Consider the following 11902-nt stretch of genomic DNA (forward strand, 5'->3'; position numbering starts at 1 on the left):
ATCGGGATTTTTTTTTTACAAGAACATCAAAACATTCTGTACAAAAAGGAAGTCCAGGTGGTGGCGGCGGTGGTGGGAAGGGGGAGGTAAGAGGGTTTTTAGGAGGTTAGAAGAGGGAGGGGACGAAGGCGGGGGGGGGAGGGGAGGGCGGGTGGTTGGGGAGCCACAGTCCCATCGCAGAGGTACAAGTTTGTTGTTTTTCTGTGTGTTTGTTGCAATGTAAGTTTTTTTTCTTTGCCAGTCTCTCTCTTTCGCTCTCTAACTCTAGCGCGCGGCCGCTCGTTCGTTCGATCGCTGTCTCTGAGACTAGATGTGCGTCAAGGGGACAGTGCCATTGACTCCAGTGTTGGCGCCCTGGTAGTGTTGGGGCAGAGAATGCAGTCGGCTCTGTGCCGCCGCCGCGGCTGCTGCTGCCGCCGAGGCGGCCGCGGGATCCCCTCCTTCCCCGGCGGGTAAGTACATACTTATCATCTCGCGCAGGTCCCCGGGGCAGGGAGCCCGCGAGTGCGAGGTGACCGGAGGGCTGACGCTCGGCTCCGACTTGACCAGGGAGCCCAGCGCGCCTAGGGCGCCTGAAGACGCGGCCGCTGCAGCTGCCGCCGCAGCCACGGCCGAGTTCTGGTGCGGGCCGCCCGCGGCAGCGGCTGCGGCAGCCGCGGCGCCGTACGAAAGGCCCCCGTAGCCCGAGGGCGAGGCGCTCATGTAGCCCTGCGAATTGGAGATGGGGCTGTATTGGAGCGCGCCCATGTCGTAGCGGTGCATAGGCTGCGGGTTGTGCGGGTGGTGGGGGTGATGGGGGTGCGCGTGTGGGTGATGGTGCGCTCCCCCGGCGCCCGGGTGCTGGCTGTAGGCGAGCTGTGCTTCCTGCATCATCGCGGCAGCCGCGGCGGCCGCCGCCACGGAGCCGGGGTAGGCTCCGTTGGCCCAGCCGTTCATGTGCGCATAGCCCCCGCTCGCCGTACCTCCGGGACTTTCCAGACGCTGGCCCACACCGGCGGGGCTCACTCCCACTCCCATGCCTACCCCGACGGCCGGGCCTCCGCCTCCCGCGCCGGCCGTCAGCAAGCCCCCGGCCAGCGAGTACTTGTCCTTCTTGAGCAAGGTCTTGGTTTTTCGTCGGGGCCGGTATTTATAATCCGGGTGCTCTTTCATGTGCAGAGCCCGCAGACGCTTCGCCTCGTCGATGAAAGGGCGCTTCTCTGCCTCGGACATGACTTTCCACTCGGCCCCCAGCCGCTTGCTGATCTCTGAGTTGTGCATCTTGGGGTTTTCCTGGGCCATCTTGCGCCGCTGGCCCCGGGACCACACCATGAAAGCGTTCATGGGCCGCTTGACCCGGTCCTGGTTGGCTTTGTTGCTGCCTCCTCCCCCTCCTCCTCCTCCACCACCGCCGCCGCCCCCGCCTCCTCCTCCAGCCCCGGTCTGGCCCGTTAGGTTCGTGGGGGCCTGGGCCCCACCGGGGGAATGCAAGTCCGTTTCCATCATCATGCTGTACATTCAAGCGGCTTTTAGTGTTCACCAGCACCAGGAGAAAAAGGCGTGAAGCATAGAGGACCAGGAACACAGAGAGACGATCAAAAATGGAGAGAGATGTCAAAAAAAAAAAAAATGAAAGATCCCACGGTTAATAACGAGAAAATTGAGAGGGGGAAAAACTCAACAACAAAAAAACCGAAACAAAACAAAAACCCAGCACACACGCAGTGGCTATCAGAATTACAGGTGAAAACTTTTTCCTCGTGCAAAAACCACTTGGCTCAGGGGTGATGTGTCTTTGCTCCTGCTGCTGCTGCCGCCGCTGCTGCTGCCGCTGCTGCCGCTGCTGCTGTCGCCTCTCTAGCTGGAGCTGTTCAAACAGGTGCAAATCAGTTGTAAAGTTGCTGCTTCACTTTGGGAGGAGGAGTGAGTGGCGGATGTACCCAGGCGCTAGCTCGGCACAGGGTGTTCTTCTGTCTCGCTTTGGCTCCCTCACACACTCGCTCTCTCTTTCCTTCTCTCCTTCCTCCTCCTCGATAATTCTTTAAAGACTTTAAAACTTGATGGCTACAACTTCTAGAGGGAGAGAGGAGAGGAGCGTGTGATTTGCATCTGCGGGTCCCAGGTGCCGAGGTTGGGGGGTGGGGAGAGAAGCGCTTATACCGCCACCGCCTCCAAACGTGGAGGGGGGGGGGGGGGGAAATGCAATTAAAATTGTACCAGGGAGGAGGAGGAGGAGGAGGAGGAGGAGGAGGAGGAGGAGGAGGAGGAGGAGGAGGAAAGATAAAAGAGAGAAGGGAAATAAGAACGAGAGAGAGGAAAGGAAGGAAGGGGGGGAAAACACCTTAGAGCCCGAGAGAAGTTGCCCAGTAATTTGTTCTCTCTCTGGTTTCCCTCCTGTCGGCTGGGGGAATCAGAAGAGGAGGAGCAGGCAAAGAGACACACACAGAGCCAGGGACCCAGCAGCCATACGCTGAGCACAGAGCTGCCATTAAATGAGTTTGCCGCGGCCAATGGGAGAGCTGCGGCTGGGGGATTATTTGCATGGCGCGCTGTCGAGTGACGTGGGGAGGTGAGATATATAAACTCTGGGAGGGAGGAAGGGAGGGAGGGAAAGAAGGAAGGGAAAGAGGGAGGGGCCTGCGAAGTAGGGGGGGGGGGGGTCGCACAAGCCACATTGCTTTCTGAGCGAGGGAACAAGGAGTTAGCCATCCCAACTCTTCCCCACTGGCGTTCTCAGAATGATTAATGATTTGATTTTAAAGCGAAGAAGAAGAAAGACTTAGAGTCGTAATAATTCGACCCTTACCAAGGCTTAAAAGGTCGAAATTGCAACACAGAGATCCTTCTCCTACTAAGGATGAAAAAGTTGAGATTGGCTGGCATGGTTGCCTCTCAGCTCAGTCTTAGAAAGAGGAAAGTGATGGGATGTGTGTGTGTGTGTGTGTGTGTGTGTGTGTGTGTGTGTAAGAAGTGGAGAAAGCATAAAAGGGAGAAAATGAATTTCTATTAATTATGGTGTGTCTTCAATTTGGACTGTTCAGTTTTGGGCCATTGAATACTCAGCCTTTTTCCCAGCTTAATTTTTTCTTGTTACCCATTCTTAACGTGGCTGCTGCCATTTCTGGTAACCCAACTGACTGATACAGTTCCCTGATTCTCCAACATCTTACTTAAAGGGAAGGCCTTAAAAGTTAATGTCAAGCTTTCCCCAATTCAAGCAGCCTGTCTGCCATGGTCTCTGGAGATGACAGCTTCAACATTTTAATACTCTCTGTCTGTCTGTCTGTCTGTCTGTCTGTCTCTCTCTCTCTCTCTCTCTCTCTCTTTCTTTCTCTCTCTTCTCCTCCTCCTCCTCCTCCTTTCCATTGACATTCTCCTTTCTCTTCTTAAAAAATACCACTTGGAAGGTTATATACATGACCAAGGTACAGCTGGATTCTTACCATTCAAGCAACAATTTAAGAAAGTTGGTTTGAAGACAGAACATACCGAAGGCCAAAGTTGTCCCTGGCAAGTATGGTCTGCCATTTGACAATAGGATCACTGATTTGCTGTTAATTTTCAAAATATTGGATCAATCTTACAGGGAAGTTGATCATTGACTTGAAAGTACTCCAATTTACAAAGAAGATAGTCCTAACTTTCAAAGTAGGGACTCCAGTTTTTAAGTGATCATTTTAAACTGCAAATATTCTTGGTACTTAAGAGTCTCCTACATTTAGTTCTGAAACAGCACCTGGGAGCAGGGGGAATTCCTGTTCCTATATAAACATGGAAATGACCAGGGGGAAATCAGTTGTCCTCAAATATTTCTCATCTCCTTACTTCCCTTGAAGTTACAAGTATGCATTTATTTTATGTAGCCTGAAAAATATGGAAAGTGCTGGTCATGTATAGCCTGAACAACAGCAATGTGATGGCCTTTCTCTAATAGAAATAAACATGTAACCATAATAAGAGTAATGATAGGCATAAGGAAATTGTTTCAGCATGTTGGGCAGTGAACACGTGACATCTTTTCTACTTTTTTGTAAGGTTGTTAATTTTCCTGACCCTGATGGTTGTCTAAGGTAAGGAATAATGATTCTTTCCTCTCAATTACTATTATTATTGCTGCAGGTTTTTTCTCTTTTTATTGCAGGGTTGCTCCTGTATGCAGGGCAACAGTGAATTGTTCTCTGTGCAGATTAAACTACTTTCATTTCAGGCATTCAGCATCTAATAGTAAACTCATCAAATAATATGTAATTATATTAGAAAAGAAATGTTATTTCATATTTATTTTTCACTAAATATTCAGGTTAAAAGCTTGATTTTCGACTACCTTCTCATTTGGGAGAGTTTGTTAAATCTTTTGATTTGTTTCACTCGTTATCCACAAACATCAGTTACATTGTGAATGATCTTTAAAAAAAACAACCACCACCAAGGATATTGTGTCAGAATGACATACCCATTTCTCCTTTGATAACTTAAGAGAAAATGGGTGTTCACAGAGATTCAGTGTATCTTGGAAAGTCAGCAAGACCGAAATAAAAGAAATGGTTTACAAATTATAAACTATATTATCCACTTAGCGTTTGAAAGATTTTTTTCCTCCTGCTTTTTAAATTAGATTTTAAAATAAGTCGCCAGAGACCCCCTGAAAATACTTTGTATGAACTGTGCTTGGTGCATTATTTTCCATATCAATAGAGTAATTTATTTTATAAACACCCTGCACTCCAGCGTGCATCACAGGAATGCTTTGTAGTTCTTGGATCTTGCATAGCTGACTTTGAATTGGTCTAGATTTTTTTCCTACCACAATCCAGAAAATTGTTTCCAAATACAACATTACCCTTTGTTTCCCAGAGCATTTAAATAGAAGTAAATGGGGTAGCCTTGAATGAGATCATGCTATTACTTAGCGTTCAAAATATACCCTGTTTAGTGGCTGGATGTTACTGGGTCCCAAGCAGTTGCACACAGTATGGGTGCCTGCATTGATAAGTATTAAACTCAAGCTGCAGGTGTAACTTGTTGCCAAGTGAGAGCTGATTGACAGATGCTGCCTGTGCCAATCAGGCAACAGCAGGGCACCTGGTGCCAGACCTCTCCGTACCTCCCATCCTGGCATGAGGACTAAGAGAATCTTCCTACTAACTCCCCCCTGTAATTTCCTCTGGAAGCCCACCCCCTAGTTCCTTTTACATCTCGACCTCCTCCCTTCCAACTCAACAACAACAACAAAAAAGATAAAGGAAAAAAAATTCTCACAAGCCATATTTTAATACTCCCCAACCCAATAAAAACCTCAAGACCAGATAAGTAGCTTCATTTATCAAGGATTATATTAAGACAGAAAGGACTTTTCCTATAACTGAATAGTACATGGTATTGTCAAAGAAGCAGCATTTTTTTTTTCCAGAAGGGGCTATGTGAAACTTAGAATTCAATACCTACTATACTGCTCAACACTGGTTTCCTCACCTGGAAACCCAGCAACTTTGTCTGGACTAACTTGTTGGTCCTCAAAAGAATTTCCCTTTCACTTCAAAATTCTAAAGAGTATCTCAAGTTAGAAATCTGATAAGGGAGGAAGGATGCCTTGGATTTTTCTTTTCTTTGGTTTCTGGGAACAATCCCAAAAGAAAATCATCAGGCAATCCAAACATTGACTAAGGTACTGATGAGCTCCACACACTTACAATACGAAAGAGTATTTAAAAGATTATAAAGCAGCATTAGGTCACTAGATGCAAGGTTGTAACATTAGTCTAAATTTCCTGCCTTGGGAGCAGCTTTCTGATGCTCCAAGTAAGCTGCTTGCTCCAAGCAGTAGATCTTACATCTCAAAGTGTCTATGACTTCTTATATATCTGTCTATAGTTTCAGTGGTGGAGTGGCTGAGAGGAAGGTGATCTGACAGGTGATCTGATTTTCTGACAGCATGGATTATTGGAAAGAAGTGAAATTTTCTGATGCTATAGGTGATGCCAATTTTCTGATGCCAATTTTGGAGGACAATGAAAGGTTGACTACAAGAGCTTCAAAACAAAGGCGTAACTTCTCTTATGACTGCAGCTTACTCCATAAGGCGTTATCTGTCAAAAGGTCTTCCTTCACTATTTCTTCCATGTTGCACCCCTCCTTGCCCACCCACACTCACCTTGCCAGATGCCTCCTTCCTATTCTGTGCCTCACTATGCTGGCAAAAACTTTTGCTCTCTGCCTTCTTTTTTGAGTTTGGTGGCAGCAAAAGTAGCTAGTCAAAGGGTTCTGTCTTTTGAAAAGGGCAGCAGGAAGGAGTCTGAGACCTTGTTCTGAGAATCATTGCTGTCTCCCCTAAGGGGACAACCATGGATTGTACAGATATAAGCATCCAGGAAACTGCACTTTGACTGGAGTCAGAGAGGGGGAGTGAGAGGAAGAAGAGGACGAGTGAGAGGAAGAAGAGGACGAATGAGAGGATTTGGGACTCAAAGAGGAGGAAGTGGGGTGGGGGTAGAAAAAAGGAAGAAGAGAAACGAGGGGGGGGGAAGTAATAATGTAATTTTGGAGTTACAAAGGAACTTAGAAGTCATGTGGTTCCACAAAGAGCAACAAGAAAGGTAGAATGTGGGAGAAAGTGGAGTGGGAGGGGAAGGAGTGAAGGCCGCAGAATCGAAGACAAGGGATGCGGGGGGCGGGGGCGGGCGGGAGGAGTTAGAGCAGGAGGAGAAGAGGAATAGAGAAAGAGGGAGGGGGACATCGCCAGGCTCCCAAGCTGCTGCTCCTGGGAATGAGCCCTTGAACTCTTGCTGGCGCCAAGTCCCAGCACGGGCCGCGATCGCCGTCTGCTGGTCGTTGGGAAAGTCTGAGTACCCTGGCAGCCGCCTCTGTCCTGCTGGAGCTAAGAAAGGTTTCCCTATGACATATCACACGCAACGTCAGCAGACACTTGCTGCTGTCCTCTCATCTCCATACACTTTCATCCAGGAAAGCTCTTCCAAATCAAGTAACAATGTGTGTGAACACTCGTGTTACATTATATAGAAATTCATGTCTCCTTGTTTGAAGTGACTAGGTTACATACAATCGTCTCCCTTCAAACCCTTCTCAAGCCCCTGTTACCTCCAACACTACTCGGAAAAGGCAATGGACAGAGCCCGAGTCACGCAAAGGGGGAAGGGAACAGGAGAAAAGAGAAAAGGGTAGGGGAAAACGAGAAAGAATCGCTCTGTATTATCAAACTCAGTGTAACATCTGCTCCATTAGGGATGGAAACCAGAGCAAGAGAGATCTTTAATCGTTTCTAGCGTGTAAGTATGCGATCACTGCCTTAGACTAAAAATGTCACACTTGTACTGATGCTCCACTAGTATCTGAGGAAAGGAAGGGAAAGAGTAGAAAAAGAATGGGAGGAGTAGGTTAGGCAAAATAAAGTCCCTCCCATTCAAAAGCAACAACGCCTTCTTTCCAACGATTAGCGTGGAGATCCCTAAATCCACAATCAGGGAGCAAATTGTGTGTGTGAGAGAGAGTGAGAAAGAGAGACTCTGTGTGTGTGTGTGTGTGTGTGTGTGTGTGTTTTGTTGTCGCCTCCTAGCTCTCTGGGTGAAAGCATTTGGAGAATCTCTGGAGCTTTCGAGTAGGGGCTCACCCTGTGAGCAGTATTCACACATATAATTCAGATTTCACAGCTGACCTGCTCTGAAAACCTCAATCAGCTTCTAATTGAAGGGAAAACAAAATATTGCTTCCCTACAGCAGAGCTAACGATTTAATCATTATATCAGACATTATAGCTTTTAATTAGGCTAATGCTGATACTGTATGGAAAGAGATAATTCAACACAGTTCTTGATGAATTCTGTAATTGGGTTAACGGCGGAGCAGTTGGGGGAGAGACGTCAATATTCAAGCTGCGTCTATAGCCACCAGGTTTATGAATGAAAGAAAAGGAAGGAGAGGAAAAGACCGGGACCCTGGACAAGAACTGCATTCTCTGCTTCAGCAGAGCTGGAAAAGTGGTGGGGATGGTGTACCCATCAAGTACCAGGGTCCTTTCACCTCAGTGGACACTCCTTGTTCACTCAAATCCTCTTTAGACTTTCTACTTTTTCTCTCTAAAATCATCAGATAAGAATAGTTTTCACTCTGTCCACACTATTCCCTCATAAAGTTATACTCTAGTTCCAATCCTCTGAAACGGCAGCTTGTTTAAACCAATGGAAGGGAACAGAGAGACCAGGGCCCAACTTCAGAGTGAAATTCGATTTGGGCACTCTCAAAACAACGAAATTTGCCCTCTTCCAAGGTGGCATGTTGCCGTCCTGCTCAGTAGTCAGACGCGCACAATTGGAGAACTTCGGGGCGGCTAGCTTTTCTATACACACTCGTTGGGATACGTGTTCACAAGAGCTAAAGCTTTGGCCACTGCGGACCAGAAGGAAGGCATCGAAAAAATGACAGCTCTCGAACATAGTGTTCTCTTCATCATTATTAAATTTTTATCTTGGCTAGTCTAATCAATAGGCTGATTCCAAAGGTATGCAGATTGCCCTGCCCTTAGGTGCTAGGGAGTCCATCCCATGCCATCCCATTCGGTTGCTTGGAGGGTGGAGGATGACCAGAGAGCCTATTTCATGTTGGCTAGAGCTTCGGGGCAGTCTGCAGGTGGAGCAGAGCATTCACGCGTGGCCTACACTATTGCCCTCTCAATGGCAGATGTATGACTCTGGTTGGTAAAATCTCCTTTAAAATAAACGAAGGGTATCGTCAGTCTATACAGACTACTTCTAATTGCCTAAAAAGACAGCGATTAAGGGTCCTGCAAAAGAGCAAAACTTGGTATTAGGACTCACTATCTGGAAGTGTTATTTTTCCCGAAAAGTCCTCAGAGTGAATTTTTCATCACCCCTCGTACTTGGTGAAGGTAAGATGACGGAATCGTTGTCGGTCCTACACTTAGAAGACCCTACTCTTTTGTTCACAACCTTCCCCTCCCCCCTTTTCATGTGACGCTTATTCAGAATGTGCTGTGTAAAGTCACATCCAAGTTGGTCCTTCAGTTGAGTTTGTACTAGGCGAGGCCAAAAGAACCATCACAGAAGTAGATTCAAGAATCGTTGAATTTCGGAAAGTGCTGGCTTCTCTTGAATTCAGTTGGGTTTTTCAGTAGGTATCTGAGCAGAACCTCCTTCAAATTTTAATACAAATGGTTTCAGGATTTGATCTTTGTATCGACGTTTATATTCATGTTTTCCCCTTTTAAAAAATGTTTCCTTACACGCAGGCTTAACTATGCCAGTACAATATCTTCCTGAAAGATAAATATACTGTATTGTGATTCATCCTTGTCTTATTTTGTCAGTAATTACCACAAAATTAAATGGGTCACTGCTAAAGTTTCATTCACACAAATCCCTGTAATTAACAGTTTGAATACACCTTTTTACATTATACAAAAGTTGTAATTTTCTAACACGTGTATTTTTTTATTGATGAAGAATGCATGTGTTAGATGTAATAATAAGAATACAAAGTACCTAATCTGAACAGCAGCTCTGTGTGACTTTAGATGTGAAATTTAGGAAGGATTGGCCCGACAACAAACTTTTCTGTGTGTGGAGGGGGGGGGGGTTTGTGAGGATGGAGCGAGCTGCACAACTCTTCAAAATCAACACGTGCAGTAAATCTAACCCCAACACAGAAAAAAACCGGGTGACCAATGCGTACTTCAAATTCCTAAAGCGAGCATCTCTGAGGTGATTCAGCAACAGACAACTTCTATAAGAAAAAAAACAGACTAAGAAACAGGCAATGCAGGAGCACAGTAACACTGCCTGAGTATACTGTCTAAGGCTAAGCTTTAAACACTGGACTGTTGGAACCTTGATGATAAAGAAATCGAAAACAGTGTTTCAAGCCAATGCAAGGCGAGTCACGCTGAAGTCCAAGGAAGACAATACCCAGGGGACTGGAGTCGTATGTTCTAAAGAAGAAACTGGCATTATGACTACAACATGTCCCCTTTCTCATATTCTCTCTCATTAGCCTCCAATGGAAAAGGCATCACTCACAAGAGGAGACAAGTCATAAGGAATTTCTATATGAAAAGAAATAAAGTGAAAGCATACAGGCTTTTTTCTTACAGGCTATCCCTGTTATTGCAAATTAGATTAGCTACACAGGCTTCAATATAAACATGACATGCGGTTCACACAGAGTGAAAGGATCATCCACTCCAATCTCTCTTTTCATCGAAGCATCTCACATAAATTACATCTTGTCCTTTAATACACTTTTCAATGAGATTAAAACATCACTCTGACACAATTTCAAGCCTTTTCAGTCGCATCCATCTCTTACTTCAGAAAACAGCAAACAAGGGGGGAAAGAGACATCTAAATAGTCTAACAATGATTCGGGATTTAAAACACACACACACACACACACACACACACACACACACACACACACACACACACACACACACACACACACACACCCCGCTACCTAACGCTCCGAGCTAATAAATGGTCTATTGGCTCTATCTTAATGGCATTTCCTTAGACACACAAAAGACGTATTTTGGCCCCTCTATTGGAAGTGGGGAAATCAAGTTTAGATTAAGTTATGTGGAGATACTAAGGTTATGTTAAAGAAGAAATAAAATGTTTCTCGGCTACTATGAAACTCTATGATCCCCAACTGAAGACACTCCTCGACATGCTGGAGACCACTAATCTCGGCTAGCTCCTTTCCGGGGATGCTAAACAAAGGGCTTTGGGGAGAAATTACTTTCAAAACAAACAAGCAACAATAAGGGGGAAAGTTTTTGAAAAAAGCCCCAGTTCTTGAACTAAGTACTGTAAATTAGAGGAGAGACACAGGGGTGATTTCTATAAAGATATATTCATTATTTTCTTCTACTTCGCCGTAAAGTTTCTGGTACTTCAAGAGTTTCCCTCCTCGTTTTTTTTTCCCTTCTCCTTTGACCCCTTGACCAATTTATTCACTCAAAGTGTGTAATCCCAGCCAATGAACTTCAGTTGTTGATCTCCGAATAGAGCCAAGGCCAAGGACAGGATTGATTCCTCCTGAGAACAGGAAAAGGAAGGGCAAATGTGACAAAACCTTCTCAAACTCAAGGTATTTTGAGTTTGTTTTGGGGGCTGGGTCTTGTTAAAAGAAGAAACGCACAGATTTGCCTTTCAGTTTTAGAATATTTTAATTAAACTCTTGGAGTCCAAAGGCCTGAACTTTTCGGAGGGAAGAGTTATATAGTCTACATACCCTATCCTCTCCCTTCCCTGCTTAGTCGATGTTTTAGTCAACCCTTAGGTAAGGACGCAATCGGAACATTGAATTTGGCGTCTGGGAAGAGGAATGGAAGGATGTGCTAAAATGCAAAAGCTTGACAGACAATTTTCTAGGCAGGGGAGAAGGGGAAATGTACCCTACCACACACACACACACACACACACACACACACACACACACACACACACACACACACACACACACACACACTTCCCTCCACATAGCCCCATTCAGTATGCCTTGCATCCCCAACCTTCTCATCTCATATCAAGCAACGTCTTTTGACTTGCTTAATCCCCGGACCTAAGAAGTCAAGATTTGAATTTCTGTTGGAAACTATCTCGAGGGCTACATTGAGCCACATCTGGCAAATATAGTGGCTACTGTCATTGTCTCTGTCCCCGGTGAGGTCCTGCACACTCGAAGCAATTTCATTGTTAATTCTCACGCGCATCGTTCCACCCGGGAGAGGCCGCTTCCCGGGAGTGGCGAGGGGAGGAGGAGTGAAGCCAGCAAGCTCTATGGGAGAGATTGGGGGAAGGACCCCCCAGGGCCTCCAAACCTTGGTATTTGAGGCTGATCCCCCAGTCTCACCTTTCCAGGGGTCATAGAGGGTAAGAAAGGCCGTGGGGGC

General features: G+C 46.0%; 1 protein-coding gene across 1 annotated transcript; it reads right to left on the bottom strand.

Moving 5' to 3' along the window:
- Window positions 1-306: 306 nt before the first annotated feature.
- Window positions 307-1497, bottom strand: SOX1 (SRY-box transcription factor 1). The gene has a single exon (XM_072620238.1). It carries the CDS (start codon window positions 1495-1497, stop codon window positions 307-309), a length of 1191 nt encoding a protein of 396 aa, XP_072476339.1.
- Between the last annotated feature and the right edge of the window lie 10405 nt (window positions 1498-11902).

This window comes from Notamacropus eugenii, chromosome 6 (assembly GCF_028372415.1).
Source record: "Notamacropus eugenii isolate mMacEug1 chromosome 6, mMacEug1.pri_v2, whole genome shotgun sequence".
In the NCBI taxonomy this organism is placed as follows: Eukaryota; Metazoa; Chordata; class Mammalia; order Diprotodontia; family Macropodidae; genus Notamacropus; species Notamacropus eugenii.